Consider the following 13,089-nt stretch of genomic DNA (forward strand, 5'->3'; position numbering starts at 1 on the left):
ATATTAACTGCGAGGTCTTTGGTTGCTCTTTGACTTGGGTTCATGGGGCCAGGGGTGAAGTGGCAGGTGAATCTTTTCAAAGCTGTTAAATGTCTGCACATGGAAATCTTTCCCAGGGTGTCTAGAACTTGTGATAAAACAGCTTTTGCTTTTATGGGAGATGAACTTATGTAGTCTCTGTAACTTAGGTGAGAGATCATATACCAACCCCTTTTTTGTTTGTTTGTTTGTTTTGTTTTGTTTTTGTTTTTGAGACGGAGTCTTGCTCTGTCGCCCGGGCTGGAGTGCAGTGGCCGGATCTCAGCTCACTGCAAGCTCCGCCTCCCGGGTTCCCGCCATTCTCCTGCCTCAGCCTCCCGAGTAGCTGGGACTACAGGCGCCCGCCACCTCGCCAGGCTAGTTTTTTTTTGTATTTTTTTAGTAGAGATGGGGTTTCACTGTGTTAGCTAGGATGGTCTCGATCTCCTGACCTCTTGATCTGCCCGTCTCGGCCTCCCAAAGTGCTGGGATTACAGGCTTGAGCCACCGCGACCGGCCTATGAATCCCTTTTGACACCCTTCTCTTTTTTTATTTCACCCCCAATATACACACATTCACATACTAATATTTTTAAATTTGTTTGATTAATTAATAGAAAGGCCAAGAAATTTAGAATCCTAAGGAAATAAACAGAGAAATGAGTTTCTGGTCCAAAGCTTTGTTATCAATTTGAAAAATTAGCATCAAAATCAGGATTAACAGGGGATATGTCACTGATAACTGCTTCACCCATTTGTGCTTTCCCCAGAAGGCTAACTTTATAGAATTGTGATTTCCAAGAAGTCTTTTATTCTTTATATCACCAAACTGTTGTTTTCTTTCTCCTACTCCCTCTGTGTCTTCCACAAGTAAATTATTGATATACCATGATTCTATCCCAAGTGAACACATTTCCAAACCCCCATACCTTTGTTACATCAACCTCCCTTAATTTTAGAAATCTGCCACTATAGATTTAACGTTGTGAAATAAAGACTTCTAATCCTTTTGGCATGTAAAAGAGGGTGTTATGTATATGTGCTCTTACATTATAAGAAACATCAGTGTAACTTAAATATTTGTTTTCTAGAAATGTTATTTATATTCTTATTTTCCAATATTCTTATTCTTATCCTCTAACTCTTGGTGTGCTTGAGCAACAGAATTTATGTGCAAGTACACTAAAGCCAAAAATCCAATTTTTCTCTAAGCATACACAAATAGCAAAATTTTCTTTGTTCATTTGATTTAAAAGCAATACATAAATTAAATCCATTATCAAAGAAAGAATATTCACAAAAAGTAACTTTAAAAATGATAAGGGAAATGAATACACCACTTGTTTTAGTCGGCTAACCAATGAATTCTTGTTTGATTGTTGACGCGTTCAAATTTTTAAGACTCAGCACCAAACTACACAGGCTATTTCTAAATTACTGGTCCTTCCTCAAACAGAGCCCGTCTAACAGAAGCAGTGATGGTTGTCATAAGATACTTGAAATCTTCCCTTCCTCTTTAGAAATTGTGAATCAGCATCCAGGGAATAGATGTAAGGACTCCACCGGTATGAGTGACTCCTACAGAAGGTGTCCTGAGGAGTTCAAGTCCCAATTCCCTATTTCGTAAGTTTTAATCTCTTTTTATGAACATCAATCAGTTTCTCTCCTTTAACTTTCTAACTCTCTCCTGAGGGAAATAAAGATGTTTGAATAGCCACAAACAAAAATATGTGGAGGGAACAAAAGTTTAATTGTTCCTTAAACTTGAAAAAGCACAAACATCTAGATACAACATTTAAATATCATCTTTATACAACCTTCTTTATTTAATAATATATACCTCAAATTCTATAATCTGTAGTAATTGTGATTGATACCAATGTTTAACCCAAGTGAATCATAATTGTATTAACCAAGCTTCCGTAACTGCTTCAATAAAACTCTGCATAAAAGATTAGCAGGTGCTGCCAAATATTTATACTCTGCAGTTATTCCTGGTAAGGAGTGTTATTCAATCAGTGGGATTAAATTTAACAATGTTTACCTGTGTGTAAGCCTCCGGTGACTAATGCAGACTGCAGTCTGAGAATCTTGAGCAATGCATACTTTATGACGACTACATTTCATCTTTAAGCATGGATCCTTAGCTGGATCTAAAGCTAAAAAAAAAAAAAAAAAAAAAAAAAAAAATTGCACAGAAAATATTAAAATAAGCTTCTGTAAAATGGAGGTATCAAATCCCATGAAACACAATTTGATCAGGTAATTTACATAGTGCTTAATTGTAAACTTTCTTCACATTGTTCCTCTGTTAAGAGATACTTCTGCTTCTACCCACATAACTCAGAGTTAACAGCTAGCTGCAGTTTAGTCTCATCCACTCTATTCAGAAGCTAAGATGCACATACGCCTATGATCAGACAATGTGTTATCAAAATAGAAACTTTAAGACCCAAACTTTCTGTGGTTGCTACTACTACCTTCTAAGCAGCACAGGTGGTGAAATAAAGTTAGAGTATGTTACTGAAGTACTTTATGACAGTGGACAACTACAATCTATACCCTTGCTTTCCCTAGATAAATGCCGGTGGGTAAATAAAAGGGATGAAACAAACAAACAAAAATGTCAGTGAACATTAATGGATATCTTTGTTATCCAAAAACAGTCTGGAGCTGTATTTGGAGACTGGATGAATATGTCATAGTAAGAACTGAGATTCTGCATTTTCATTTTTACATCATTTGTGCATAACATTTGGACCACCATTTCTTCAAACAAACCTCTGTCTTGATGGCTGCCAACAAAAAGACTATGTGAAATGTTGGTTTCATTTTATAACAGCTTTATTTATATATAATTCACATACTACATAATTCGGGCAGTTAAGTTTACAACCAATGTTTTTCAGTATGTTTGCAATTGTAAAACTGTCACCACAATCAATATTAGAATAATTTCATCACCAAAAATACCTAAACATGTCCTCTTGTTATCATCCCCTATTCCCTCTCCCCTCCAACTAGTATTAGGCAACTACTCATTTAATTTCCATCTCTAGAGATTTTCCTATTCTGGACATTTTATATAAATTGAATGATAAAATTTGTGGTGCTTTGTGCCTAGCTTCTTTCACTTGAACAATGTTTCTGAAGTTCAATCATGTTGTACCATGAATCACTACTTCGTTCCTTTATATTGCTGAATATTATGCCATTGTACAGATATACCATATTTTATTTATTCACTAGTAGATATGCATTTTGACTGTATCCACTTTTTGGCTATTGTAAATAATACTGATATTGGTGATCATCATGGTTAATCCCAGTGACACTTTTTTTTGTAATTTATTGTTGGGGGCAGACCAGAGGAGGACTTGGTAAAAATAAACAAAAGGCACTGAGTGTCCAGATTTGGTACATGCCAAAATTGACAGAAAGAAACAATGAAATACAGTAAACAAAAAGTTCTAGTGCACAAAGAGAAATAAAACCAGAAAAAGTGCATTTGGAATATGCAGAAGTATTTGGAAAGGCTCCAGGCTGACCAGTGGACATAAAATGTGGATTTGAGACAATCTTTGAGGGTAACTCAAGCTGATTCTTAAGCATATTTAATCAATAGTCTAAGTAAAGTGAATATATTTTGATAATTAATGCATTTTATTTATTTTATTATATTTTATTTTATTTTTGAGACAGTCTCTCTTTGACACCCTGGCTAGAGTTCAGTGGCGTGATCTCGTCTCACTGAAACCTCTGCCTCAGAGGCTTAAGTGATTCTCCTGCCCCAGCCTCCCAAGGAGCTGGGACTACAGGCACGTGCCACCACGTCCAGCTAATTTGTGTATTTTTAGTAGAGACGGGGTTTCACCATGTTGGCCAGGCTGCTCTCGAACTCCTGACCCCAAATGATCCACCCACCTTAGCATCCCAAAGTGCTGGGATTACAGTGGTGAGCCACTGCTCTCGGCCTGAAAATCGATGAACTTAATAAAATACAGATATAAGCTATAATACATATGCACATATATCTTACTGATTTCAATATATAAAGTATATTTCTGCAAAACTCTTGTTAGAGATTTTACATAACCATGAGTTTTAAAATAATGTTAACACATATCATTGGTGAAATATTAACTAACAGACATTTTGTATTATTCCATGCTAAAGTGGTCAAGACATTAAATGCATCTATTTGGAACACAAATGTTTCAATTTTCTACATACTAAGAGAATTTTTTAATAAGTAATGATAGATTAATTATAGCTTTCCCTATTTGGTCAGTAGCTTTAACAATGAAAATAAACTATATTACTTTTTCATTGTCTATAAGATGATAAATATACTTTGTTCACTATGCAAATATAAATTGCTACAACATTCTTTTCAGACTATCACAGTTTGAATCATCATTAGGTAAAAAATGTTGTCTTTGAAGTATTGCACTACAAAAGTGTGTGACTTCTTGTTGGACAACATAAAAGAAAAAAACACACAATAACTTAGAAGGCATCAAAAGTGTTTTGAGCTATTTCTAATGTTTAGTCTATGTTGATTTCTAATTATTAAAATTACTTTTTAAAATTCATTAAACAATTCTGCCTAACAATTAAATAATGTCATTGTTACCTGCCTCTGTACTACATGTACATATATGTCATATACTCCTTTTGAGTATATTTAATCTTGGACTTATGTTCTGAAAAAGGAGGGTTTTCATTTAGAAATAAAACACTATAGTACATATAAAATTATGATTAATCTAGTTATTATTTGAATGCAGACTGGTATGATTATAGCTATTTTTTTCTTTACCTTATAAAATCTACATTTGAAAATTTCCAAAAGTTCTATGACACAGTTTTTTCATACATGTTCAAGAAAACAGAACTCAAAAATCGGCATACAGTGAAAACAGAACAAATTTAACAGATGAAAAATAATGTCATTAGTTTTACATAAGATTCTATGTAAATGACCAAATAAGAGAGGAGCAGGATTTGTCAGGAGGTGGAAAATATAGGAGAAAGTGAATATAAAGAATCAGATACATAGCATGTACAATAACAAAAAGACCACTTTCTGTGCGTGAGATTTTAACCATCTGTATTTTTTAGTAGAACTCACATTGTTGGCAGCCTAAAAAATACAAAACATTACACACTGTAAATACAGATGCCTAAGATTTTATTCTTGAAATCACAACAATAACACAACAAATTTCTCTTGGCTAAAGTCCATGGATTAGAATCAATCCTGTGCCTTAAAGAGACCTGGCATAAATTCATCATCTCCCTCTGTTGTGTTCTTCTTTCCATCTTGTTTTCCATTTAACATCTCCTCTTCTGTTCTGCATGATTGTATTTAGTCTTCTCTCCAGCAACCAGTCAAACTATCTCTAGAAAGATTTCAGCAACTGCATTTGACTTCACTTGGCTATGTTCTTTTCTTCATCCTAATCTCTAATAAACTTTCTGGTCAGTGTAAACTAACCTGGGTACCTGATAAGTTTTTTTTGGTTGTGTTTCAGAAAATAGCATCTGTATTTTAAACAACTGCCACATCATGTATCCTTTGAGCGTCATTACATTTGCAATGTAGTATTTCCCTCAATCTTTTGCCAGAATACTTGTTTTTTAGTACAGAATTTTTCCTAGTTACTTCCAGACGAGCATAAACTAGGAAGAATCAGGCCTTACCCAGTCCATAATGGTGGGAATGCCTGAGGCAGCAAAGGTAGGTGATACCAGAAACAAATGTGAATGAAGCCCTGTATGTCAGCAAAAAAGAAATGTAATTCATGAGAAGTCCTAATGTGAAGGGAACAAGAAAGTAAGGAGGCACAATGCAGGCAACAGGTCAGGAAAAAAAACATGGGTGGTAATTTACAGCTAGGAGAAGAAAAGTTCATATTGATATTCATATTTAGTGCATGTGGCGTGGGAAAAGGCAGTCACATCATTAAGGTGAAAAAATGACATTAATGTTAGTATTAATAATTGAAATTAATTTTAACATGGAAGGCTGAAACTTTTAATCTGCACAAATTCTTCTCCAGATCTTAGCTGAGTTTGTTCACAAGTCTGTATTTTATATTAAATCTTAATAATTCTAAGCAAAATTACTCTTAAATCATGCTGTATATAATGCTTGGTAAACTTAAGAAGAAACAGTGCACCTTAGCTTGGCCAATTCCAGATAAAAATTTCTTAAATATAATAGGAACTTAACCCCACTAATATTGACTCAGATTTGTGAAAGACCAGACTAGTATAAACTAATAATCTCCAATCTGCTAAGGTCATCTACATACCAAAGAATTTGAACCACATGATCTCTAAAATCATATTCTGCTCTAAAAGTGGATTACATTGTAGCATACAGTTTTGGCACCAGATATCATACAAGAATTGCATCTTGTCTCCAACAGATTCAACATTTTTATTAGCAGAGATGTATAAATAGTTATTAATAATTAGAATACATTGTTAAGTGGAACCTACATAAATATATATAATATACACAGAGAGAGAGACAGAGAGATCACATGATAGTGAATGAAAGAAAGCTAGAATAAGTGACACCTTAGGTAAGTTTTAAAAGATATATAGGGCCCACCAAGTGCACAAAATGAAAGGAAACTCCAGTGTAAGTAGATAGAACAAATAGCAAAAACGCAGAAAAAGGATGTCCTACGCATGGAATGGCAAATAGTTCAGGACCAATGAACTATAAAATGCTCTTATCACCTGTGAGCATTGTGGAAAACACTGAACAGGGAGATAGAAGCTTCGTAGCCTTCCAGAGTTTTATCATTTTGGTAATGTCATGGCCTGGCATGATTTTAAGTAGAAGAGTGGCATGATTATGTATTACAGAAAGACCACACACAAGAATTTGGAGATGGTTTGAAGTGTATGTGATTAAGACAGGGATATTAACCAGCTGTGTGAGACAGAACGAATAAGAACCTGATCTAAGATAAATGGGTGTGAAGATGGAGAAGAGGAGATGCATTTCAAAGATATAAAGGACACTGATTCAATAGGGTCTAATTATTAACTTAATAGAAGGGGGAAATTGGTCAGAAATGAAATAAATGGTGTTTGGTGGCTCCACTGAACAATAAATAAGATATTTGGTGGCGAGTAAAAAAATATAGCGAGTTAGTTGTAAGAAGTTAAAGTGATGAGCTTATCTTTCATATTAGTGAAATGCCTGTGGTGACATCCAGAGACAAATACTCAGCTATCACCTAGATATTTGGATCTAGTATTCCAAGGAAAAGTTAGGGGAAAGATGTCCCTCCAGTAGTCACCTTAAAGAATGTACGTTGGAAACAGAATCAGTCTCGTCATCTAGTTTGATTTTTAAGATGCTCAGCTTGATGACATATTTAGAGTAAAAAGATGGAAAACCTATTTTTATAGCCAACTCTCTTATCCTCTTTCCACAGCACATTTTTGCATTGGAACAGAGAACTCAGGCACCATCTCCCAGGTTTTACGCATACTGAGACCAGAATAATGGACAATGATTTTCTTGGAGTCATGAACTTCTCAACCATCGCCTTACTATTTTGAGAGCAGGGATGCAGAAACCATTAAAAAAAAAAAAAAAAAAAAAAAAAACCAAAACAAAACAAAACAAAACAAAAAAAAAAAAAAAACAGTACTCAGAATCCCTTTATGTACTTTGTGCGAACCCTCTACTCTGGACGAAAAATGACTGGAAAGTTCTTAGACCTTAGAATTTCAATGTCCTCTAAAATACTGACTTATAATCACAACACCCAAAAACCTCTGATAATTGAAAGGTCTTTGTTTTTTTGTTTTTGCTGTTGTTGCCAGGGACTTGCAGATACTTGTGAAAATCTGACACTTGTGAAATACTTGTGAAAATTTGATGAATAAAATGATACTGTAAATTAATGTAAATTAATTTATGATTTTAACTCAATTTAGTGTTTAGCTTCAAAAGGACTACTATTTTTAATTGCAGGGTAGTGTGCTGCAGAATAATTTTTTTACAGGATATACATGTAGTCGTATGCATTATATGACACATAAATCATATCAATTTTTTACAGTATGCAAATTTCAAAATTCTATACACATTTGTTCTAAGGATTTGGATGGGATATTGTATGAGCATTCAATTATTGCAATTTATTCAGTATCTGCTATGTGCCAGTACAGTTTTTTTTTGTTTATGTGTAAAATATCCTTAAAGCCATTTTCTGAATCATATTAGCATCTCAGTTTTAGATGTCAGAAAACTATAGCTCAAATACAATGTTTATCCTAGGATGTATAACTAGCAACTAGTAGAACCAGTTTCAAACCCAAGCCCTTGGAATTACAAAACGTGAATAATTTGCCACTGAAGAATCCTGTTTCCTGAGCTTGCAGTGAGATTCAGAGTAGCTGAAACAATGTCCTGTGATCAGCTGACCTTTATATTCTCTATAACAGAATAAAAAGTTAAAACTTTTGCTGAAATAATATTCATATATAATATCTAGTAAGACAAGCAGAAAAGACTGTAAGATTGATTATTACCAGAGTATTTGTCTAGTTTTGATTCTGAGAGTTCATTCATATGGTTACATTTGTTGCTTTCTCTCTAATAAATCAATTCCATATACAATTGCTTGGAACCTAATACTGTATTCTGATAACTTGCCTACCCAGAAAATCATTCAACAATGCCTAAAAGCCATCTATTTAATCTGATCTTTACATTTCACATTAAAGCGCTATCATTTTAATGCAAAATACAGACATTTTTTGGGAAACCCTTCAACTATTTGATCTGTTCATTAATTTTTCACTACTTTAAAATACTCATCATATGTTCTATTTTAACTCTGCCTCTTTTCCCAGGCATATTTCTAGGCAGGGGTATTGTTTCCTCATACCTGTTGCTTCTACAGCACTGCTTCTGTCACATACTCTTTATCCCTCGCAACTCAGAACTCTCTGGTGCCACTTTCCTCTTTCATCACAGCATGGCCACGTCCAAGGATTCTTTGGGTAAATATTGTTGTCATTCTTTTCTATAGAGATTCATTTCCAAGGAGATGTACTTAAGGGAAGTTTTTTGTTGTTGTTATCTCTAGAATTCATAAGCCTGTTCTCCATCACCAGAGCCTTCTTCCAAGGAGTACATATATCCCTGCATTCACCTTGAAGCATTATTTTTCAGCTCTCAGAAATGTGTGAATTTAATGGAGCTCAAGGAAACATTAATACCCTGGCTTCTGGCTCTATTCTTGTATGACTGATACAATATATATACAATCATCCTTTTGTATCTGTAGAGTATTGGTTCCAGGACCCCGGAGGGTACCAAAATCTGCAGATGCTCGAGACCCTTATATAAAATGGTGTAGTACTTCCAAATAATCTACACACATCCTCTTGTATAGTTTAAGTAATCTCTAGATTATTCATACCTAATACAATGTAAATGCTATAAAATAGTTGGCATACTGTATTTATTTATTAGTATTTTTATTGTTATATTGCTATTTTAATTTTTTTCAAATCTTTTTGGTCTGTGGCTGCTTGAATCCTTGGATGTGGAGTCTGCTTATTCTGAGGGCCAGTTGTAATCTGATTTAAGCAACAAGTCAGTCCTTACTGCAATCTCCGTAAAACCTTAAATATCTAGCTGAAAGAAGTTATTCACATCGTTCATAAAACAAGGTCATTACCCTACGGAAATCTAAAATGCCCTTTATTACATAGCTGTAGAAAATCCTTTACTACTTCTGCGGCAAGAAAAGTATTGGCTAGGCTTTATAATTTTAAAATGAAAAAGTTTAAATTTGTGACAAGTCTGCTTGTGTTCAGTAGAACCTCTAAGAGCTTACTGATGATGCTTTTGTCAACAGCTTTTCCTCCTTTCATGAGTGAAGGTGACAGGGCAGTGCTTAATTAGGAATATTACCATTGGCCAAAGTCTAATGACGCTAAGGTATTAGATCTTCTAAATATCAGTATATTTCAGAATTGTATTTTGTTTCAAGAGGATTTATGAAAGAAATATGTTTTTCACATATTTCTAAGTGTAGAAAGGAAAAAGAATACAAGATAAATTCAGTGCTAATAAAATATGCACAAGGTTCATGCAAATCGGGAAGGCTAAGAAGACACTTAATGAAAATAAGTTTTAAAACTAGAAATATATCTATTTTTTGAGCTTGAGCAGTAGTAGCAGTCCGTTATTATTATAATAGCAAGATTGTTTTACATCTAAAAATAACCTTTTACATACAGAATTGAAGGTTTAAAAATCAGCATTTTTTAAAAGCCTAATTTTGCAAATGTACTAGATCATAAAGAATTTCCGGAAGATTAATATTGTATTGTAACATTTTATATGTGATTGTTGTTCTTTTATATGTGATTGTTGTTGTGCAGTCTTTTTAAGAAATTCCTTCTTCAAAAATGAATTCTCATTTTAGATAGTCACATTTTTCTCTTTAACCAAGTAAACTTGTGCTTATATGCTGACTACTGTTTTAAAATGTCTTTTGTAAAATGTAGTACACGTACACCATGTAAGACTATACAGCCATAAGAAAGAATGAAATCATGTCCTTTACCGCAACATGGATACAGCTGGAGGCCATTATTCTAAGTGAAGTAACACAGAAACAGAAAATCAAATACCACATGTTCTCACTTACAAGTGGGAGCTAAACAAAGAGTACACATGGACCTAAAGATAGAAACAATAGACAGTGGGGACTCCAAAAGCAAGAAGGGAGGGAAGCGGGGAAGGACTGGAAAAACTACCTATTTGGTACTATGGTCACTGTTTGAGTGATGGGTTCACTAGATGGCTAAACCCCAGCATTACACAGTGTATCCATGTAACAACCTGCACGTGTACCCCCCAGAATCCATAACAATGAAAAAGAATAATATATTCCTAAAAAGTTTTAAAAAATAAAAGGTCTTCAATTACTTTTTCTTTTGTCTAATATGCTTCATATAATATTTACATGATAATCTAGTTATCCTTCAATAAAGTCTGTCCCATATGAATAAAAAATGATAAATAAAAAATACTAATAAACATCCAACAACAACAAGATACCTTAAAAAATGCTAAACCATAGGCTAGGATCTGGCGATTTTAATATGTATCCGAGGGCATTACATGTTCTCTTGGGTGATGCAAAGAAAATGGGAACTGGATTTGGCAACTCTTTAAAGCCTGGATTCCTGAGGAGCTTCTTCTTTAATTAAATAAGAAAGCCAAGCAATTAACCAAAATAAACATAAAATTGCAAGTGTATCCAGACACTGGTTTAAAAAATAATTACCATAAAAGGATAGAAAACTTCAAGTCTTTTTCACATTGGTGGTGAGGTTTTAATTTATATTATTTTCATGGTGTAAAAAAATTCAAGCTCATAATTTAATAAAATGTTGGTGGAAACCAGTTACAAATCCTAAGTCTGTGAGAAAAACAAATGCAATTTCTGCAGTATCAGAATTTTTCACAAGCCAGTGCATACAGAACCCTCACAATACCAAAAATAGCAACAACAAAAATAATAAAATAAATGTAATGAAGAGGATCACACACACAAAATTGTAAACCACACCAGGAAACAAATAATCCAAACCATTCAAAAATCCAAATTCAATCCACTCAAAAACTAGCATATTAATAAATCAAAATATTCTTGTAAAATCAAAAAGGGGCAAAATATTAAGCATGTTTATATTAATTCATGGCATAAGAGAAAATATTTGATTAAAGATATAAAATAAATATAGAAATATAAAAACAACATGATAGTATGAAAAAATTAAAACAGACCTTCTAGAAATTCAAAAGAATTAAAATTTAAAAAGTAGTTGCAGATTAACAACCCTAGCCTTCAGAGGAAATAATAGTGAGTTCTGAGTATGATTATTAAAATTAAATTAACTACCAAAACACATTATGTTGAAACTGAAAAGAAATAAACAATAAGCGGGTGGGGGGGGGGGCGGGGAGTAAATTGAAAGCAACCAAAAGGAAATAGCAGTTTGTTTTCAGGGAATAACCACAGACTAAGAGCGAATTTAAGAGTTAATGGCAAATCATGGCAAAATATGTGAAATCATATATTATGGTGAGGAACAAATAATTATCAAATAAGAATTCCGGGCCAGACACGATGGCTCAGACCTGTAATGCCAGCACTTTGGGAGGCTGAGGTGGGCAGATCTCTTGAGCTCAAGAGTTTGATACTACCCTGGGCAATATGGAAAAACTCATCCCTACAAAAAGTTCAAAAATTAGCTGGGTGTGGTGGCCGTGCCTGTAGTCCCAGCTACTCAGAAGGCTGAGATGTGGAGAATCACTTGAGCTGAGGAGGTTGAGGCTGCAGTAAGCCAAGGTCACGCCACTGCACTCCAGTCTGGGTGATACAGCGAGACTCTGCCTCAAATGGCTCACGCCTGTAATCCCAGCACTTTGGGAGGCCGAGGCGGGCGGATCACGAGGTCAGGATAAGGAGACCATCCTAGTGAACACAGTGAAAGCCTGGCTATACTAAAAATACAACAAAATTAGCCGGGCCTGGTGGCAGGCGCCTGTAGTATCAGCCACTCGGGAGGCTGAGGCAGGAGAATGGCGTGAACCCGGAAGGCGGAGCTTGCAGAGAGCAGAGATTGCGCCACTGCACTCACTCCAGCCTGGGCAACAGAGCAAGACTCTGTCTCAAAAAAAAAACAAAAAATCCAGACACACCCAAATTATTCTTTAAGAAAGATACATTTATGAAAAATATGTTCATAAAGATACATTAATTAAAAAATTATTAAATGTATAGCACAATTTGTTCATGTTGAAAGAACAAAAGGATATGCTTCTACAAATAGAAAGAAATTATACCAATGGACCCAGAAGGAACAGTGAATTGCAAGAAGCGATGATCAGCAAGAAACTGATAAAATGTGATAATTTAAAATTAGGTATGTAGTGCAAATATTAATAGAAAAATGACTACTTTGCAGTGGAGGGGGTAGTTAAAATGAGGTGAAACTCATTAAAAA

At 34.4% G+C, this 13,089-nt stretch overlaps 1 protein-coding gene across 2 annotated transcripts in view; it reads right to left on the reverse strand.

Moving 5' to 3' along the window:
- The window catches only part of SPOCK3 (SPARC (osteonectin), cwcv and kazal like domains proteoglycan 3), a 487,735-nt gene that overhangs the window by 243,854 nt on the left and 230,792 nt on the right, over positions 1-13,089 (reverse strand). For both annotated transcript variants that reach the window (XM_030919322.1, XM_030919326.1), the window contains exon 4: positions 2,063-2,177. In XM_030919322.1, the coding sequence (XP_030775182.1) occupies positions 2,063-2,177 (115 nt within the window). The remainder of the gene's footprint in view (positions 1-2,062; positions 2,178-13,089) is intronic.

The sequence above is a fragment of the Rhinopithecus roxellana genome, chromosome 2 (assembly GCF_007565055.1).
Source record: "Rhinopithecus roxellana isolate Shanxi Qingling chromosome 2, ASM756505v1, whole genome shotgun sequence".
Lineage (NCBI taxonomy): Eukaryota > Metazoa > Chordata > Mammalia > Primates > Cercopithecidae > Rhinopithecus > Rhinopithecus roxellana.